Here is an 18,507-nt window from a genome sequence, read left to right on the forward strand (position 1 = left end):
AAGAAAAATCTTGGGACTTCTGGAAAAGATGGCAGAGTAGAAGGATCCTTAGCTCAACTCATCCCAGGGATACAACTAGATAACACCCACATTAGTATAAATAACCCAGAAAATGACCTAAAGACTGGCAGAAGAGACTTTCCACAGCTAAATGTAGAGAACAGACTACACTGAGGGTAGAAAAGGTGGAGATGAGGTGCGGAGTCAGACCCATGGGACTGTCCATGGAGAGGTATGCAGTGGACACGGAGAGGAGAGAGGAGTGGAGCAGATCCCCACACCAGGCACCCCAGGCATGGGGGACCCTCACAAGGAAGATGGATTCCCATAACATTTGGCTTTGAAAACTAGAGGGGCCTAAAAATTAGTGGGGCTTAACACCTGGAACTTTAAAAATCAGCAGGCTTGGCTCTGGGAGAACTGGGAGGGTGGAGTCCCGGCCCTTAAAGAGACACCACAACAAACAGCCCCACTGAGATACGGCATGGAAGCAACAGTTTGAAAAATGCCTGGGGTATATGGGAAGAAGTATTTGCTAATCTCAGAACATGTGCTGGAGATGCAGGGATCACGGGGAGACTTCTCCAAGAAGAAAAGAGCTGGCAGGCACCATATCCCCCTCCTGCCCCCTAGCCTAGATATACAGACACCTTTGGGAACCAGCATAGTGCCAACACTCTCCATCTAGTTTGTTAACAGCACATCCCACTACCACATGTCTCCATGCATCTGCCCCCTCCAGCCAGGCCGGGCTCAGCAGGGGTTTTTACAGGTGGCTGCAAGACCGCACCCATGGAACCACACAGACCTGGCTGGCACTGCATACCCTGCATCCATGTTTTCTTGCAGACCTACCCCATCCAATGCACCCTTCACCAGAGCCCATCCAAAGTGGTGCCACAAGTCTGGCAGTGTGCAAGCAGCCCTCACAGGGGCCAGCACCACTCCAAGGTGACTCCTACCCTGGGAGGGAGGGGAAGATAACCACACACACCAGTCCAGCTGCAGCCCCAGCAGACATATGGTCTGACTACAGACCCCACCCACCAATGAAAGCTTCCTGGGGGACAACACAGGGACTGCCCTGCAGTTCAGTGCTACTGCATCTTTGGTAAATGCCTGATCAGACTCAACTCAAGCCCACTAACAACACAGGGACAAAACCCTGCCCACAAACTGGCAAAGAGAGCTGTTGCATGATGTAACTGACTGGCAAGATGTAGCTGACTTTCCTAACATAAAAACAGAGAGTTAGACAAAATGAGGAGACAAGGAATAGGTCCCAAATGAAAGAATAGGACAAAATCACAGCAAAAGAGCTAAATGAAATGGAGATAAGTAATATGCCTCATAGAGAATTTAAAGTAATCGTCATAAAGATACTCACTGGACTTGAGAAAAGAGTGAAGAACCTCAATAAGACCTTCAACAAAAAGATAGGAAACATAAAAAAGAACCAGAGATGAAGAACTCAATAACTGATATTAAGAATACACTAGACAGAATAAATAGTAGACAAGAAGAAGCAGAAGAATGGATCAGCTCTGGAGGATGGAGTAATGGAAAGCAATCAAGCCTAACAGGAGAGAGAAAAAATAATAATAATAAATGAAAATAGACTTAGGGAACTCAGCGACACCATCTAGTATAATAACATTTGCTTTATAGGGATCCTAGAAGAAGAAGAGAGAGAAAAGGGGGCAGAAAATTTATTTCAAGAAATAATAGGTGAAAACTTCCCTAATCTGGGGAAGGAAAAAGAAATCCAGATCTAGTAGGCACACAGAGCCTCTAACAATAACAATCCAAGGAGGTCCATGCCAAAACACATAGTAATTAAAATGGCAATAAGTAGTAAATAAGAGAGAATTTTAAAAGCAGCAATTAAAAAGAAAATAGTTATGTACAAGGGAAACTCCACAAGGGTATCAACTGAGTTTTTAGCAGAAACTCTGTAGGCCAGAACAGAGTGGCATGATGTATTCCAAATGCTGATGGAAAGAAACCTGCAAGCAAAGTACTCTATCCATGGGCACCTGGGTGGCACAGTCAGTTGAGCATCTGATTCTTGGTTTTGGCTCAGGTCATGATCTGAGGGTAGTGAGATCGAGCCCCACCTCGGGCTCCACGCTCAGCCCAGAGTCCGCTTGGGATTCTCTCTCCCTCTCCCTTGGCCTCTCCCCACTGTGCACTCTCTCTCTCTCAAATAAATAAATAAATCTTTAAAAAATATATACTCTATCCAGCAAGGCTTTCATTCAGAATGAAGGAGAGATAAAGAGATAAAGAGTTTCCCAAACAAAAGTCAAAGAAAAATCCATCACCATTAAACCAGCCCTATAGAAAATGTTAAAGGGGACACTTTGTGTAGAAAGGAAAGACCATAAGTAGGAGTAACAAAAGTAGGAAGCACAAAAGTGGTATTAAGTATATCTATAAAAATCAGTCAAGGATTCACAAAATAAAAGGATGTAAAATATGACACCATATACCTAAAACGTGGGGGAAGAGGAGTAAAGAATGGGTTCAAACTTAAGTGACCATCAACTTAATATAGTAACCACTTAATATGGTAACCACAAATCAAAAATCAGTAATAGATATGCAAAAAATAAGGAGAAAGGAATCCAAGTATATCACCAAAGAGCAATGAGAGAAGAGATCAAGAGAAAAAAAAGGAACAGAGACAAAATACAAAAACCATAGAGCAACAAAACAATAAGTACATACCTCAATAATCAATAATACTATGAATGTAAATAGAGTAAATACTCTAATCAAAAGACCTCGGGTGATGGATGAATAAAAAAGCAAGACCCATCTCTATGCTGCCTACAAGGGATTAGTTTCAGTCCTAGACAAAGGCAGACTGAAAGTGAAGATATAAAAAAAGTATCACACAAATGGAGGGGAAAAGAAAGCAGGATAGCAATACTTATATCAGACAAAATATATTTGAAAGCAAAGACTAACAGAGACAAAGAAGGACAGTATGTAATCATCGAGCGAACAATCCAACAGGAAGTTATAAAAATTGTAAATATTTATGCACCAAACATGGGAGCACCAAAATACATAAACCAGCTAATAACAAACATAAAGGAAGTAATCAATAGTAATACAATAATAGTAGGGGACTTTAACACTTAACTTACATAAATGGATAGGTCATCCAAACAGATAACCAACAAGGAAACAGTGGCTTTGAATGATTCATTGGACCAGATGAATCTAACACATACATTCAGAGTATTTCATCAAAAACAGCAGAATACACATTCTTTTCAAGTACATTCTCCAGAATAGATCACATAATAGGCCACAAAACAAGTCTCAACAAATTCAAAAAGATCAAGGCCATACCATACATCTTTTCTGACCACAATGTTATGAAACTAGAAATCAATCATAAGAAAAATCTAGAAAGAGCACAAATACACGGAGGTTAGAGAACATGCTCCTAAACAACGAATGGGTCAATCAAGAAACCAAAGAGGAAATAAAAAAAATACATGGAGACAAATGAAAATGAAAACACAACAGTCCAGTATCTTTGGGATGCAGCAAAAGCTGCTCTAAGAGGGAATTTTATTGCTATACAGGCCCACGTCAAGAAGCAATAAAAATCTCAAACAACCTAACCTTACATCTAAAGAGCAAGAAAAAGAACAAAACCAAAAAACAGTAGAAGGAAGGAAATTATAAATATTAGAGCAGAAATAAACAAAGTAGAAACTAAAAAAAACAATAGAACAGATCAATGAAACCAGAGCTGGTTCTTTGAAAAGATCAACAAAATTGATAAATCTTTAGTCAGACTCATTAAGAAAGAGAGAGATTGAGGGAGATTGAGAGAGAGATATATATAGGACTCAAACAAAATGAAAACTGAAAGAGGAGGAATAACAACCGACACTACAGAAAGACAAGGATTGTAAGAGAATATTATGAAAAATTATATGCCAACAAATTGAACAACCTAGAATTAAATTCCTAGAAACAGAGAACCTCCCAAAACTGAATCAGGAAGAAATAGAAAATTTGAACAGACTGACCACCAGCAATGAAATCCAATCAGTGGTCAAAAAACTCCCAACAAACAGAAGTTCAGGACCAGAAGACTTCACAGGTGAATTCTACCAAACATTTAGAAGAGTTTATACTTATTCTTCTCCAACTATTCTGAAAAAACAGAAGGAAAGAAAGCTTATAAATTCATTTTATGAGCACTACCCTGATACCAAAACCAGATAAAGACACTACAAAGAAAGAGAACTACAATAATACCTTTTAAAAAGCATTCATCACGATCAAGTGGGATTTATTCCTGGGATGTAAGGGTGGTTCAATATCTGCAAGTCAATCAAACTGATTCATTATATCAATAAGAGAAAGGACAAAAACTGTACGATCATTTCAATAGGTACAGAAAAAACATTTGACAAAGTACAACATCCATTCATGATTAAAAAAAAACAAAACACCTCAACAAAGTAGGTTTATAGGGAATACACTGCAACATAATAAAGGCCATAAATGAAAACTCACAGTTAACATCATACTCAATGGTGAAAACCTGAGAGCTTTCCTCTTATGGTCAGGAATAAGACAGATGTCCACTATAACCACTTTCTTCAACATAGTACTGCAAGACCTAGCTGCAGCAATCAGACAAGAAATAAAAGGCACTCAAACTGGTAAGGAAGCAGTACAATGTTCACAATCTGCAGATGACATGATACTATATACAGAGAAAATCCTAAAGCCTCCACCAAAAAAAACTACCAGAACTGATAAATTAATGCCATAAGGCCACAGGATACAAAAATCAATGTACAGAAATCTGTTGCAGGGGCGCCTGGGTGGCTCAGATTGTTAAGCATCTGCCTTCGGCTCGGGTCATGATCCCAGTGTCCTGGGATTGAGCCCCACGTCCAGCTCCTGGCTCAGCGGGGAGCCTGCTTCTCCCTCTGCCTCTCCCCCTGCTCGTGCTCTCTCTCTCTCTGTATCTCTGTGTCTTGAGTGAATAAATAAAATCTTAAAAAAAAAAAATCTGTTGCATTTCTATACACTAATAATGAGGCAGCACAAAGAGAAATTAAGAAAACAATCCCATTCATAATTGCACCAAAAAGTATAAAATACCTAAGAATAAAGTTAATCAAGGACGGTAAAAGTCCTATTCTCTGAAAACTATAAAGAATAAGTGAATGAGATTGAGGACACCAGATACAAAAGTAAGGATATTCCATGCTCACAGATTGGAAGAAACAATATTGTTGAAATGTCTATACTACCCACAGCAATCTACACACTTAATGCAACCCCTATCAAAATACCAACAGCATTTTTCACAGAACTAGAACAAACAATCCTAAAATTTGTATGGAACCAAAAAAAAAAAAAAAAGACCTTGGATAGGCAAAGCAATCTTGGGGAAAAAAAAAGAACAAAACTGGAGGTATCACACTCCCATATTTCAAGATATACTACAAAGCTGTAGTAATCAAAACAGTATGGTATTGACACAAAAATAGACACATAAATCAATGGAACAGAATAGAGAGCCCAGAAATAAGCCCATGATTATATGGTCAATTAATCTTTTATAAAGGAGGCAAGAATATACAATGGGAAAAAGGCAGTTCCTTCAACAAATGGTGTTGGGAAAACTGGACAGCTATTGATTAGAAAGAAACTGGACCACTTTCTCACACTATACACAAAAGTAAATTAAAAATGGATTAAAGACCTAAATGTGAGACCTGAAACTATAAAAATCCTAGAAGAGAACACAGGCAGTAATTTCTCTGATGTTGGTTATAGCAACATATTTATGGTTATGTCTCCTGAGGCCAGGGAAACAAAAGCAACAATAAACTACTGGGACTACTTCAGAATAAAAAGCTTCTGCACAGTAAAGGAATCAATAACACTAAAAGATAACCGACTGAATGGGAGAAGATATTTGCAAATGACATATCTGATAAAGGGTTAGTATCAAAAATATATAAAGAACTTCTACAACTCAACACAAAAAAACAAACAATCCAATTAAAAATGGGCAGAAAACATGAACAGACATTTCTCCAAAAAAGACACCCAGATGGCCAACAGACACATGAAAAGATGTTCAACATCAGTAATTATCAGGGAAATGCTAATCAAAACCATAATGAGATGTTGCCTAATAACACCTCTCAGAATGGCTAAAATCAAAACGCCAAGAAACAACAAGTGTTGGCGAGCATGTGGAGAAAAGGAACTCTTGAGCACTATTGGTGGGAATGCAAACTGGTACAGCCACTATGGAAAACAGTATGCAGGTTCCTCAAAACGTTAAAAATAGAATTACCATATGATCCAGTAATTCCACTACTGGGGATTTACTCAAGAAATACAAAAAACAACTAATTAAAAAAGATATATGCACCACCATGTTTACTGAAGCATTATTTACAATAGCCAAATTATAGAAGCAGCCCAAGTGTCCATCGATAGATGAATGGTATATATACACAGTGGAGTATTATTCAGCCATAAAAAGGAATGAAATCTTGCCATTTGTAACAACATGGATAGACCTACAGGGTATAGTGCTAAGTGAAGTAAGTCAATCAGAGAAAGACAAATACCATATAATTTCACTCATTTGTAGAATTTAAGACAAAGCAAAGGACCAAAAAATAAAATAGATGCACCAAAAATAAGACTCTTAAGTCTAGAGAACAAAGTCATGGTTACCAGAGGGGAGGTGGGTGGGGGTGGGTGAAATACATGATGGGGATTAAGAGTATACTTATCATGATAAGCACTGAGTAATGTATAGAATTGCTGAATCACTACATTTTATACCTGAAACTCATATAACACTGTTAACTATACTAAAATTATAATTTAAAAAATACAAAGAGCTTTCAGAGTAAGCTAACTACAAAGAATACCTGCATAAACAAATATCTGAGATAAATTCAATTGGTATCTCTTGAGTAACTTCTCCTGAAAGAAATGATTTATTTTGGGGGTTAATAAAGATAAGTTTGTTTAGTGTTGTTATTAAATGGCATAAAGGAAATAACAAAATGACTGTACAAGGGAATGTCACACATTCTTTAAAAAGTTTTATTAAGTTTTATGACTCAATTTCCTACTGTCAATAAAATAACAGACCATCCTTTTTGATAAAAAAAGGAAATTCATATGGAAAATAATTTTTAAAACAATGATAAAAAAATAAGAAAAATCATAAACAACAAGCATACCCCTACAGGAGCTAGAAAAAGAACAAACAGGGGCACCTGGGTGGCTCAGTCATTAAGCATCGGTCTTCAGCTCAGGTCATGATTCCAGGGTCCTGGGATCGAGCCCCACATCGGGCTCCCTGTGCAGCAGGAAGCCTGCTTCTCCCTCTCCCACTCCCCCTGCTTGTGTTCCTGCTCTTGCTATCTCTCTCTGTCAAATAAATAAATAAAATCTTCAAAAAAATTTAAAAAAAAGAAAAAGAACAAACAAAGCCAAAGCTAATAGAAGAAATAATAAGGATTAGAGCAGAAGGAAATGAAATAGAGACTAAAGAAACAATAGAAAAGCCCAATGAAACCAAGGGCTGGTTCTTTGAAAAGATAAACAAAATTGATAACTCTTTAGATAAAGTTATCAACAGAGGACTCAAATAAACAAGAATAAAAATGTAAATTATTGCTGTAATAAATAAATAAATAAAACCAGAAATGAAGCAGAAACACTACTGACACCACAAAAACACAAAGAAGTAGAAGAGAATATTACGAAAAAGTATGTGCCAAATATTAGACAACCTAGAAAAAATGGATAAATTTTTAGAAACATACAATCCTCCAAAACTGAACCAGGAAGAAACAGAAAATCTGAACAGACCAATTACTAGTAATAAAATTGAATCAGTAGTAATAAAAAGTCCCTACAAAAGTCAGAACCAGGCCAGCATTACCCTGATGCCAAAACCAGATAAAGACTGTACAAAAAAAGAAAACCACAGGCCAATATTTCTAGTGAATATACATGCAAAAATAGTTAACAAAATATTAGCAAACTGGTATCAACTATATATTAAAAGGGTCATTCAACATAATCAAGTGAGATTTATTCCAGGGATGCAACAGTGGTTCAACATTTGCAAATCAATCAACGTGATACATCATATCAACAAGGGAAAGGATAAAAACCATATGGTCATCTCTGTAGATGTAGAAAAAGCATCCTACAAAATACAACATCTATTCATGATAAAAACTCTCAACAAAGTGGGTTTAGAGGAAACATCCCTTAAAAAAATCCACAGCTAACATCATACTCAATGGTGAAAAACTGAAATATTTTCTGTAAGATCAAGAGAAAGACAAGAATGTCTACTCTCACCACTTTTATTCAACATAGTACTGGAAGCTTTACTTGTAGCAATCAGACAAGAAATAAAATCATCCAAATTGGTAAGGAAGAAGTGAAACTTTCATTATTTGCAGATGACATGATACGATATATAGAAAACCCTAAAGATTCAACCAAAAAATGATTGGAATAAATGAATTCAGTAAATTTCCAGGATACAAAATTGATAGACAGAAATCTGTTGCATTTCTATACACTTATAATGGAGTAGCATAAAGAGAAATTTAAGAAACAACCCCATTAACAATTGTACCAAAAAGAATAAAATACCTAGGAATATATTTAACCAAGGATGTGAAAGACCTATACACTGAAATCTACAAGACACTGATGAAGGAAATTAAAGACAACACAAACAAATGGAAAGGTATACCATGTTTCTGAATTGGAAGAATACTGTTAAAATGTCCCTACTGCCCAAAGCAATCTGCAGATTTAATGTAATCTCTATCAAAATACCAATAGACTTTTTCACAGAACTAGAACAAATAATCCTAAATTTCTATGGAACCACAAAAGACTTCAAATAGCCAAAGCAATCTTGACAAAGAAAAACAAAACTGAAGTATTACAATTCCAGATCTCAATATATACTACAAAGCTGTAGTAATCAGAGCAGTATGGTACCGGCACAGAAATATAGACACATAGAGAATGAAACAAAATAGAGAGCCCAGTAATAAACCCATGCTAAATGGTCAATTAATCTATGACAAAGGAGTCAAGAATATACAATGGGGAAAAGGCAGTTTCTTCAACAAATGGTGTTGGGAAAACTGGACAGCTACATACAAGAAAGAAACTGGACCACTTTCTTACACCACACACAAAAATAAACTCAAAATAGATTAAAGACCTAAATGTGAGACCTGAAACCATAAAACTTCTAAAAAAACATGGGCAGTATGTTTTGCACACTGCTTTTAGCAACATACTTATGGATATGTCTCCTGAGGCAAGGGAAACAAAAGCAAAAACAAACTATTGGGACTACACCAATATAAAAAGGTTTTACACAGCAAAGGAAAACATCAACAAGACAAAAAGTCAACCTATGAATGGGAGAAGATGTTTAAAAATAATTTCTCAGATAAGAGGTTAATATCCAAAATATATGAAGGATTCATTCAACTCAACACACACACACACACACACACACACACACACACACAATCTGGTTAAAATTGGACCTGAATAGACATTTCTTCAAAGAAGACATTAACAGATGGCCAACAGACATTCAACATCACTAATCATCAGGGAAGTGCAAATCAAAACCATAATGAAATATCACCTTACAGCAGTCAGAATGACTAAAATCAAAAAGACAGGAAATAACACGGGCTGGCAAGGATGTGGAGAAAAGGGACCCCTCACACACTGCTGGTGGGGGAATGTCAATTGGTGCAACCACTGTGGAAAACAGTATGGAGGTTCTTCAAAAAAATTCAAAATAGAAATACCATACAATCCAGTAATCTCATTATTCGGTATTTACCCAGAGAAAATGAAAACACAAAGTGGAAAAGATAAACACACCTTTTGTTCACTGCAGCATAATTTACAATTAACCAAGATATGGAAGCCACCTAAGTGTCCATCAGTAGATGAATGGATAAGAAATACATGGTATGGAGTGGAATGGAATATTACTCAGCTATAAAAAAGAAGAAGATCTTGCCATTTACAACAACATGGATGGATCTAGAGGGTGCTACAGTAAATGAAATAAGCCAGGCAGAGAAAGACACATATGATTTCACTTATATGTAGAATATAAAAAACAAAACAAACAAACAAAACAGACTCATAAATCCAGATGGCTGATGTTTATCAGAGGGGGGAAATAGGGGAAATGGGTGAGTTAGGTGAAGGCAATTAAGAGGTACAAACTTCCAGTTATAATATAAATAAACCATGGAGATGAAAAGTACAGCACATGGCATATAGTGAATAATACTGTATTTACGTTGCACAGTGATGGATGATAACAACAGTTTTTGGTGAGCACTGGCTAAGGTATAGAAGTGTCCAAGCACTATGTTGTGCATCTGAAACTAATATAACGTTGACTATCAACTATACTTAAAGAATACAATTTTTTTTTTAAAAAAGTGATTACTTTTTTAAAAAGATGGGCAAATCTTTGTACTCAGAAGATATTCACTAATGATTCATCCACAGGTGAATCCACTGTTTCACCCATCCATGAAGAAAACAGATTTTAGAAATTTGTACTTAAGGTTCTCTTAGAGCAATCTGACTTTGTTTCCTGTGGAAATGCCCCTCTCTCTCTACATAATACTTTTCCTGACAAGAACCCCAACTTGGGCTACGTCCACCTCTCTGCCTACTCCACCCACACCCAGACAGCTTAGCATGACTGGTCCTCCTCTGTATACACGAGCACAGCTCCTTCTGGGAGGCTGCAGGGCTGCACAATGCCAGGTCCATGCACCCCCCACACTTCCAACAGCTCCGCTCTTATCCTTGCTCCCACATGATGACTTGGTCTTATTCTTCACTGAGAACACAGAAGCAGTGAGAACTTGCATGCCTCCTGTTGGCATCTGGGCCACTGCCCCGCCATTCGGATGAACTCTCCACGTTCCTGTCTAAGAGCATCTCCTGGATGGATCCTATCCTTTTGCCTACTCAAAGATATGAGCTCCAGCAGTTCTTCCTTCGCTTTCCTACAAGTCCTCCTTTGCCCCTCTCTATTGGATTTTTCTCATCAACATATAAATATGCTGTTAAACCTTCCAACCTAAAAATACAACAGCATACCAACTCTCTTTCAACACTGTGCTCACCCATCCTGCAGCTACAGCCCCTTACTTTCTTGTACTCCCCTTTACAGCTCAATTCCTTGAAAGAGATGGAGTGTCCACTTCCCTTCTCCCAGTCTTTCCCAACATACTTCACTCAGGTGTTTGCCCACACTGTACCAGTGAGACAGCTCTGGACAAGCTCTCCAGTGACTTCCAACCATCCTAAGCCAAATGCTCAATCTCAGGCCTCTTCGTACGTGATTCTCTGGCAGCACTGGATACAGTCAAGCTTCATCCTTGAAATACCTTCTTTTCTCATATCTGCAACCTCTGGAGTTGCAAGTGTTGCAGGACTCCATACAGAACTTCTTTTCTCTATCTACACATTCTCTGTGATGTCATCCACTCTTGTGGCTTTAAATACCATCTACATGGTAATTTAGTAGAATTTAGTCTGCCCCAAATCAAGCTCATGTCTTCCCAAATCTGTTCCCCCCTGGAGTCTTCCCCAATCAGTAAATGAAAACTCTATCCTTCCAGTTACTCAGGTCAGAATCCTAAGATTCATCCCTGACTTTTCTCCTTCTTGGATAGATCTACATCCAACCCATCAACAAACAGTGCTGGTCTGACTTCAAACTATATGAAGATTGCAAACACTTCTCACCACCTCCACTTCTACCACCGGTCCCAGTCACCCCCAGGCCTTGTCTAGATTATTGCAACACTTCCCTGGTCTCCCTGCTTCCACTGTTGTCTCTCTCTGGTCTGTTCTCAAAACAGCAGCCAGAATGATGGTATTTTAAGTCAGATCATGTCACTCCTGTGCTAAAAACCCTCTAAAGAGTAAAAGACAAGGTTCTTCTACTGGCCTGTGGGGCCTTACAGGAACTGGTCCTCTCCATTTGATTTCATCTTCTGGTGCACTCTCCTTGCTGACTCTGTTCCAGTCACAGTAGCCCTATACCCCACTACTATTTCTCCAACCCACCAGCCACACTGCTGTCCTCAGTTCCTTTTGCCTGAAATTGTCTTCCCTTATGGAGGCAGGGCTCACTCACTTCCCCTAGGTCTCTGCTCCACTGTCACCCCTGCTCAAATGAAAGGGGCCTTACCTGAGAAAATACAAGTAGCAATTCTATCAATCCCTTGCATTCCCTTCTCCCTGATTTTTTCCATAGCACTTACTACCACCATTTGATACCTATTAACTATTTATTAGTCCACTGTCTTTATCTTCTCTCACCAGAATTAATTTCAGCGAGGGCAGCTACACTGTGTTTTTTGTTCACTGCTAGGTCCACAGTCTCTAAAACTATACCTGGTCCGTTGCAGGCATGGACATATTTACTGAATGAATGAAATGCAAGTAAAACTGTGTCCATAAAACTAAGAAATTCACATTAATTTAGTCTTAGAACACTGCATTGGTTGTATCTCTTATGACATAAATTGACTTTCGGGATTTTCTCTTACCCATCGGTTAACACTGCTGATCTGTGCCATGTAGTAGTGTAAAAACTGGGTTGTCTTTTCCCACATCACGTAAGAGCTGCCAAGAAAAGCCAAATCCCAAATGGGTCTCAGAGAGGGATCAATATGTCCATGACTGTCTGAGAGGAAGAAAAAAAAAAGGACATTTTCATTATGGCATTTTGGAGACACAATTTCGTATGTTTCAGGAACGTAAGCTCAGCCACATCAGTCCTCTCTTACAGCAAGACCTTGTGCTGGACACGATTTGTTCTTATCTGTTTCTACATCATATGCTGATTTATGTGCTTCAACGTGTCCTGCTGAGTAAAGCTACTATAAAAAAAATTAAGGGCTCTTTGCTGTACCATATTAACGCAAAGTAACAGCTATAATGATACTCAAAGTTAATCTAAAGTCTTCTTAGTTGAGAAGCATTTTAAAATTAGATTGAAAAGTCTATCAATTCTCTTCTCCACATTACCTTCTGGTCTGGGTCTGCAGTCCTTGCAATGGTCTTTACCAATTGCCAAATGTCTGTCCTCTGATCATTGGCTTTTTTTTTTTTTTAAGATTTTATTTATTTATCCATGAGAGACAGAGACAGAGAGAGAGAGAGAGAGAGAAGCAGAGGGAGAAGCAGGCTCCCAAGGAGCAGGGAGCCCGATGCGGGACTCGATCCCAGGAATCCGGGACCATGACCTGAGCCGAAGGCAGACGCTTAACCATCTGAGCCACCCAGGCGCCCCCTGATCATTGGCTTTAAAGCTAATCAATGAATTGGCAGTATCTCTGTTACTGATTTCGAACACATGAAGAAATCAAGTGAGTTTTTTCTGTGGTATTGTTTTTGGAACTGCCACCTTTTTATTTTAGCATACATTCATAAAAACCTACTTCATATCAGACACTGCTAGAGGTAGTGATACAATGATAAGAAATGACCTTTTGTGACTTTTAGGAACTCTAATTTTAGCACATAATTAATTTATGAGATAACTGTTCACGGACCATCATTTTATGCAATTTGGTGGAGATATCCTTAGTTTAAATAAAGGGTAAATAATAGTATAATATGTGAAGAATAGGAACAAACTTATTAGGAAACTAATCCTTCTCGGAAAAATAATCTTTAGCACAAAGTCTTCTCTGTACTGGTGGAACTTGACTTGGCTGGCTTATAATGATGGTCGATTCAAGGTGCCGCAAGAGACCCGAAGATGGGTCCCTACCCTCCACTTGTTGACACTGCAGAAACACAGCTGATACCTTCCTCAAGAGGAGGAGGATCAAAATGCTGACAGAGCACAGGGAAGGGAGAGGTTTCTTTAGGCTGGAGAAGTCTGGGGAAAGCTTCACAGAGAGGAGGTTTGAGCTGAGCCTCGGACTCCTGTGGTGTATGAGAGGGTGGGAGTGAGAGAGAGTGAGAGCTTCCTTCATCCAGCTACCCATCACGGGCTTCACCTTACCTGCCACTGTGAGCTCAACAAAGCCCACTGCTAGCAGGTGAGTTTGTTACACGAAATGCTGGGAATAACAGGGACAGCTGAACGTAAAAATGTGGGCAGCACTGCTAGAGAATCACTCAGGTGGCTGGACTTGGGCTGGTTCTTCCCAGGTCTTCAGTCTTTTCCTCTGTAGTGTACTTGGGCTCATCTAAAGGAGGCTTGTAAATTCATTAGAAAAGTGAAAATTGTACTCACCATAAAGACCAAATGACCACTTTTTTAGGGGAAAAACAGTGTGGAGCAAGGATATCCTGAAACGGATTAAATGGTCTCACCTATCAATTGTAGAGAACGCTGCCCTACAGAGCCCAGAGCCCCGGACTGACTACATGTTGAACTGAGGCTGCTGAGATCCGAACTGGCCAATCCAAGGACAGCTCCACAGTTCTGACTCACTTCTGTCTAAAACCAAACCTTTCCAGTTTTAATAATTTTGTGTATACAGATAGGCTATAAATAGTACCATTATATGCCTCCACTGAACTTAAAGTGACAACAGAACTTGTAAATTGTTAATAAAAAGGTGTCCTCTATTAAAGAAGTTCTTGGAACTTCATGCCACACTAAGATTGTTACAGAATGATCCTTGTGGGCATGTAGGACTTACTAACTGAACATAAGGCAGTTTACCTTCACTATTAAAAAGTGTCCAAAATCTAGTGATCCTAAAGCAAATATTCAAAGAAAAGGTCTTATATAATTTCTAAAATTTGTTTTAAGGAGAATATATAAAATCTTATTTCCCCAGCTAATGCAAAAGGGGGAAAAATTCCTAAATAACTGTAGATTGTAAGCATCAGTCATTATCCCATTTATTTCAGACAGTACTAAATATAAGCAAATTCTACTACAACGTAAGATTTTGAATTATCCCTCATAATTCTTTGGAATGGGATTTAAGCTGAGTTGTCAAAGAATTACTATGAGAAACATCCAAGCTTCTGAATTCTAGAAAGGCAAGGAGCAGTATTCTGCCTGCAGGTTTTTAAGACTACTTAGTCTCGACAAATGGAGGGGGCACAGATGCACTCAGGAGTGGAGACCACAGGTCCCGCCAAGTGGACATGGGTCCGTTACAGTCGCTGGCAAATGTCCCTCGCAAATGAGCGAGCTGGAGAGAGTGTGGGATGTGGAGTGCTACAGTGGCCAGATGTCAAGTTTAATACCCAAGCACAAGTCCAGAGATGACTTTTGTGGTTTTGCAAATTGGATTTGCCAGTAAGTGCTGAGTCGCACTCTGCCCACACATGCACTCAATAGTACTGAGCATCAGAAAAAATGAGCCCTGCTTCACTTCAGCTGAGTCACTTGGGAGGGCAGGGCTCATTTCTTATTAAAGACGGCACTGCTGCCCATTAGCTCTTGACCTAAATGAGACAAACTTGATTCCGCGGCAGCCTCCCAGCAAGGCCCGGAGACAGCTGGCTTGCCCAGCCCTGCACCCAAGTCTGCAGTGGGCCCCGTGGGGGTCTGGCGATGGTGTCTCATCACGTAAGTTTCCAAGGCCAACACCACAAATCTTTAGAAATGTCGCCTCAGGCGCTGGACTCAGCCCTGAAAACTGCCCCCCGTCCCCCGCCACGTTCTTATCCTGTGGCAACTCTACCTCTTCTTTGAAGGTTGAGCTCTTGCCCTGACCCTTGTCTGGGATGGGAAGTGGGGAGATTAAAAGGGCACAGAGAGCTCTTGATGGAGTTACCATACTGTCCTGGAGATGAAGAACAGGAAATTGAGACTTCTGAGTTCTGTTTGAATAATGAGGTGTACCACATTCTATAGATGAATTAAAGTGCCACTTTGGGGATAAAAATGTAAATGATAATTCTATTTAAGATTCAGTCATTACATACATTTCCTAATACAGAAATTCCAGACACTAGTTCGTACCAGGTATGCTGACTACATCTGACGGGGTTTTAAGTTGCTTCATGTGCGTGTAAAGCAGGTAATCCTCTTGTTGTCTTTTGTTCTTCTCGATGAGCCGTGTACAAGTTACATTAATGGCCGGTCTGGGTTTCTGATTCCTGAAAAACACTCGAGCAGAACATTTCCCCAGACGTTCCTCACCAGCCTGAAATAAAGATTTTGGAATTAAACAGAATGGCTACTTATCACTCCCCACCGACCCCAATTACACAGGTACACACAGGATTGAGAAGTTCCTCGTATGTGGCAGGATGCATTGGCATCAATATAGAGGCAGTGGTCTTGGCTTTGTGGAAAGTGAGTTTTGTGCTCACAGCTGAACACAACAGTCCTTCACTATTTGCTGTCATTTAAACTCCTGCTTTCTGACGATGCCCTTATACAGTAATGCTGGGCATATTCGAAAGAAAGATAAGACTGTTGATGTCTGTTGAGTACTGCTTGGTTCAGACCTCAAGGACAGTAGGTACTTCACTCTCTACTGTGGACCAACACAATGCTCAGCTGGACCTCAAACTTGCTAACTTGAACCAAAAGATGAAGCTGGTTCCCATTAACAAAAGTGACAACATCCTCATACTGCCTTATGAATTCAGTTCTCTTATACCAACTTTACAGATTAAGATACTGAAGTCTAAGGAGGAACCTACTCCAAGGTCTCACAGCTAGTAAATGCTAAGCCAGGAATTGGGCTCACGTCTGTCTGACGCCAAAGCCTGGCTCTATACTAACTCCATCTCTCTACTCCAAGATCTCATCTGGAAGGAATGGAGGCAGATGTCACCCAAAATAGACCAATCCAAGGGATGTTTGTTTGCATTTGTATTTAAATGCAGACATACTGAGTATTCTGGGATCACCCTCGCTTTTCTTCCAATCCAGAGACACCTGGAGGTAGACAGCTGGATGCTTCAAGTAAACATTAAATGCATGACTCAACCTCAGGACAGTGCTTCTCCATCCTCATAGGTCACAAATTCCTTACCCCAACAACAACAACAACAAAAAGCCAGAATCTATTCCCAGAAAGGTGCACGTATGCTCAGACCCTCACCACTGAGCCTAGAATTGGCGGAAGTTCGTGGGCCTCTAGTCATGGCCCCACCCAAACCCATCCATGGGCCCCTAGTTAAGAACTCCTGTTACCAAGTGGTTGATTGAGCAGTTCAGTTCTTTTCACTTTTACAGTCATTGAAACTGGATGACAACAACCAAAAAGAAACTTTAAACAAAAAAGCCCACAAGGAAACAAATTTTAATGCAAGTTGGATCTGCTTAGTGAGTCCATGTCTAGCACTAACTCAAAAAACTGAAGTATGCTTTCCAACGGGAGGCTCTTCCTCCTGTGAGTGCTACTTGGAACGAGAGGAAATTTCAGTAGTGCATTAAAATCCCAATTATCGGCCGCAACAAAGAAGGTGAAGGGTGCATCCCAGAAGAGGCTTTATCAAAGGCAGAATAGAGAGCTGGCACACAATCTCCTTTGATGTCTAAGCCGTTTCCAGGAAAGAGAAAAGGAACTGGGTATTGTCCCCTTTTGTTTTCCTTCCTTTTTGCCCCCCCACCCCAAAACAGCTCCGCAGAATCAAAGCAAAGCACTCTCCTCATCCTCTGAAATGGAACATTTCAATTAGCTAGCTGTGCTCTTCACAGAAACACTGTTAGTCAAAATAATCTAGTAATTGTTTTCCCTTTAGCTTTAATCTAACACTTTCAGTTTGTAACACTAGAAATCAAAGGGGTCTTCCTTATGCTTTAAGAAAATGTTTAATTCTTAGGTGAAGTAGCAAAGTCAGAATACACCGTTATCTTGTTAGCACTTGTTTCTGTGTACTGGTAAGCATTCTTCCAGAAGCCTCCCTCTGGGCTGGGGGGTGGGGGTCATGCCTTCCCCTCGGAAGCTCTGCCCCCCGAGATACTTGAATGCGATGCTGCCTACTTTGACTCATGCACCACACAAAGAGCATCTGGGCTGCTCTCCACCCAAGTTCCAGCTACTGACTCCCAACTCAGCCCAGCACACGGCAGTTCATCTGGCTCTAATTTGTGTATGAGTCTTCTCTTTACTCTCTTCCTAAGAACGGGTAAAGGAAACTTGACAACCATGACCTGGCTTGGTCAGGATCGTAGAGACATTAATAATGCCTGTGGCATACATTGGTACTGCTCTGTGTTTTATAGAATACTTTTGTACGGGAGCTCCTGGAATCGGCCTCATAGGATGCCAGCCTGCTAACGAGAAATGTCAACAGCTGACAGGAAGAGGAACGGGTTGACATTTGGGAGTGAGTCATTCTAAGCATTCAGAGGTGCTAGAAGGGGTACCAAAGGGACTGTGAAATGCCCTCCCAGGGGCAAAGGAAGGAGGGGACGGTGGCTCTGGGGACTGTTTTAAATGCAAC

The 18,507-nt window shown here is 39.8% G+C and overlaps 1 protein-coding gene across 1 annotated transcript in view; it reads right to left on the bottom strand.

The window, feature by feature from the left end:
- Positions 1-18,507, bottom strand: part of RARRES1 (retinoic acid receptor responder 1) — a 50,251-nt gene that overhangs the window by 16,212 nt on the left and 15,532 nt on the right. The window contains exons 3-4 of the mRNA XM_031025813.2: positions 16,067-16,250; positions 12,675-12,811 (exon numbers count right to left, since the gene is read on the bottom strand). Of these exons, the coding sequence (XP_030881673.2) occupies positions 12,675-12,811; positions 16,067-16,250 (321 nt within the window). The remainder of the gene's footprint in view (positions 1-12,674; positions 12,812-16,066; positions 16,251-18,507) is intronic.

Source organism: Leptonychotes weddellii, chromosome 1, assembly GCF_054177405.1.
Source record: "Leptonychotes weddellii isolate Sample4059 chromosome 1, ASM5417740v2, whole genome shotgun sequence".
Lineage (NCBI taxonomy): Eukaryota > Metazoa > Chordata > Mammalia > Carnivora > Phocidae > Leptonychotes > Leptonychotes weddellii.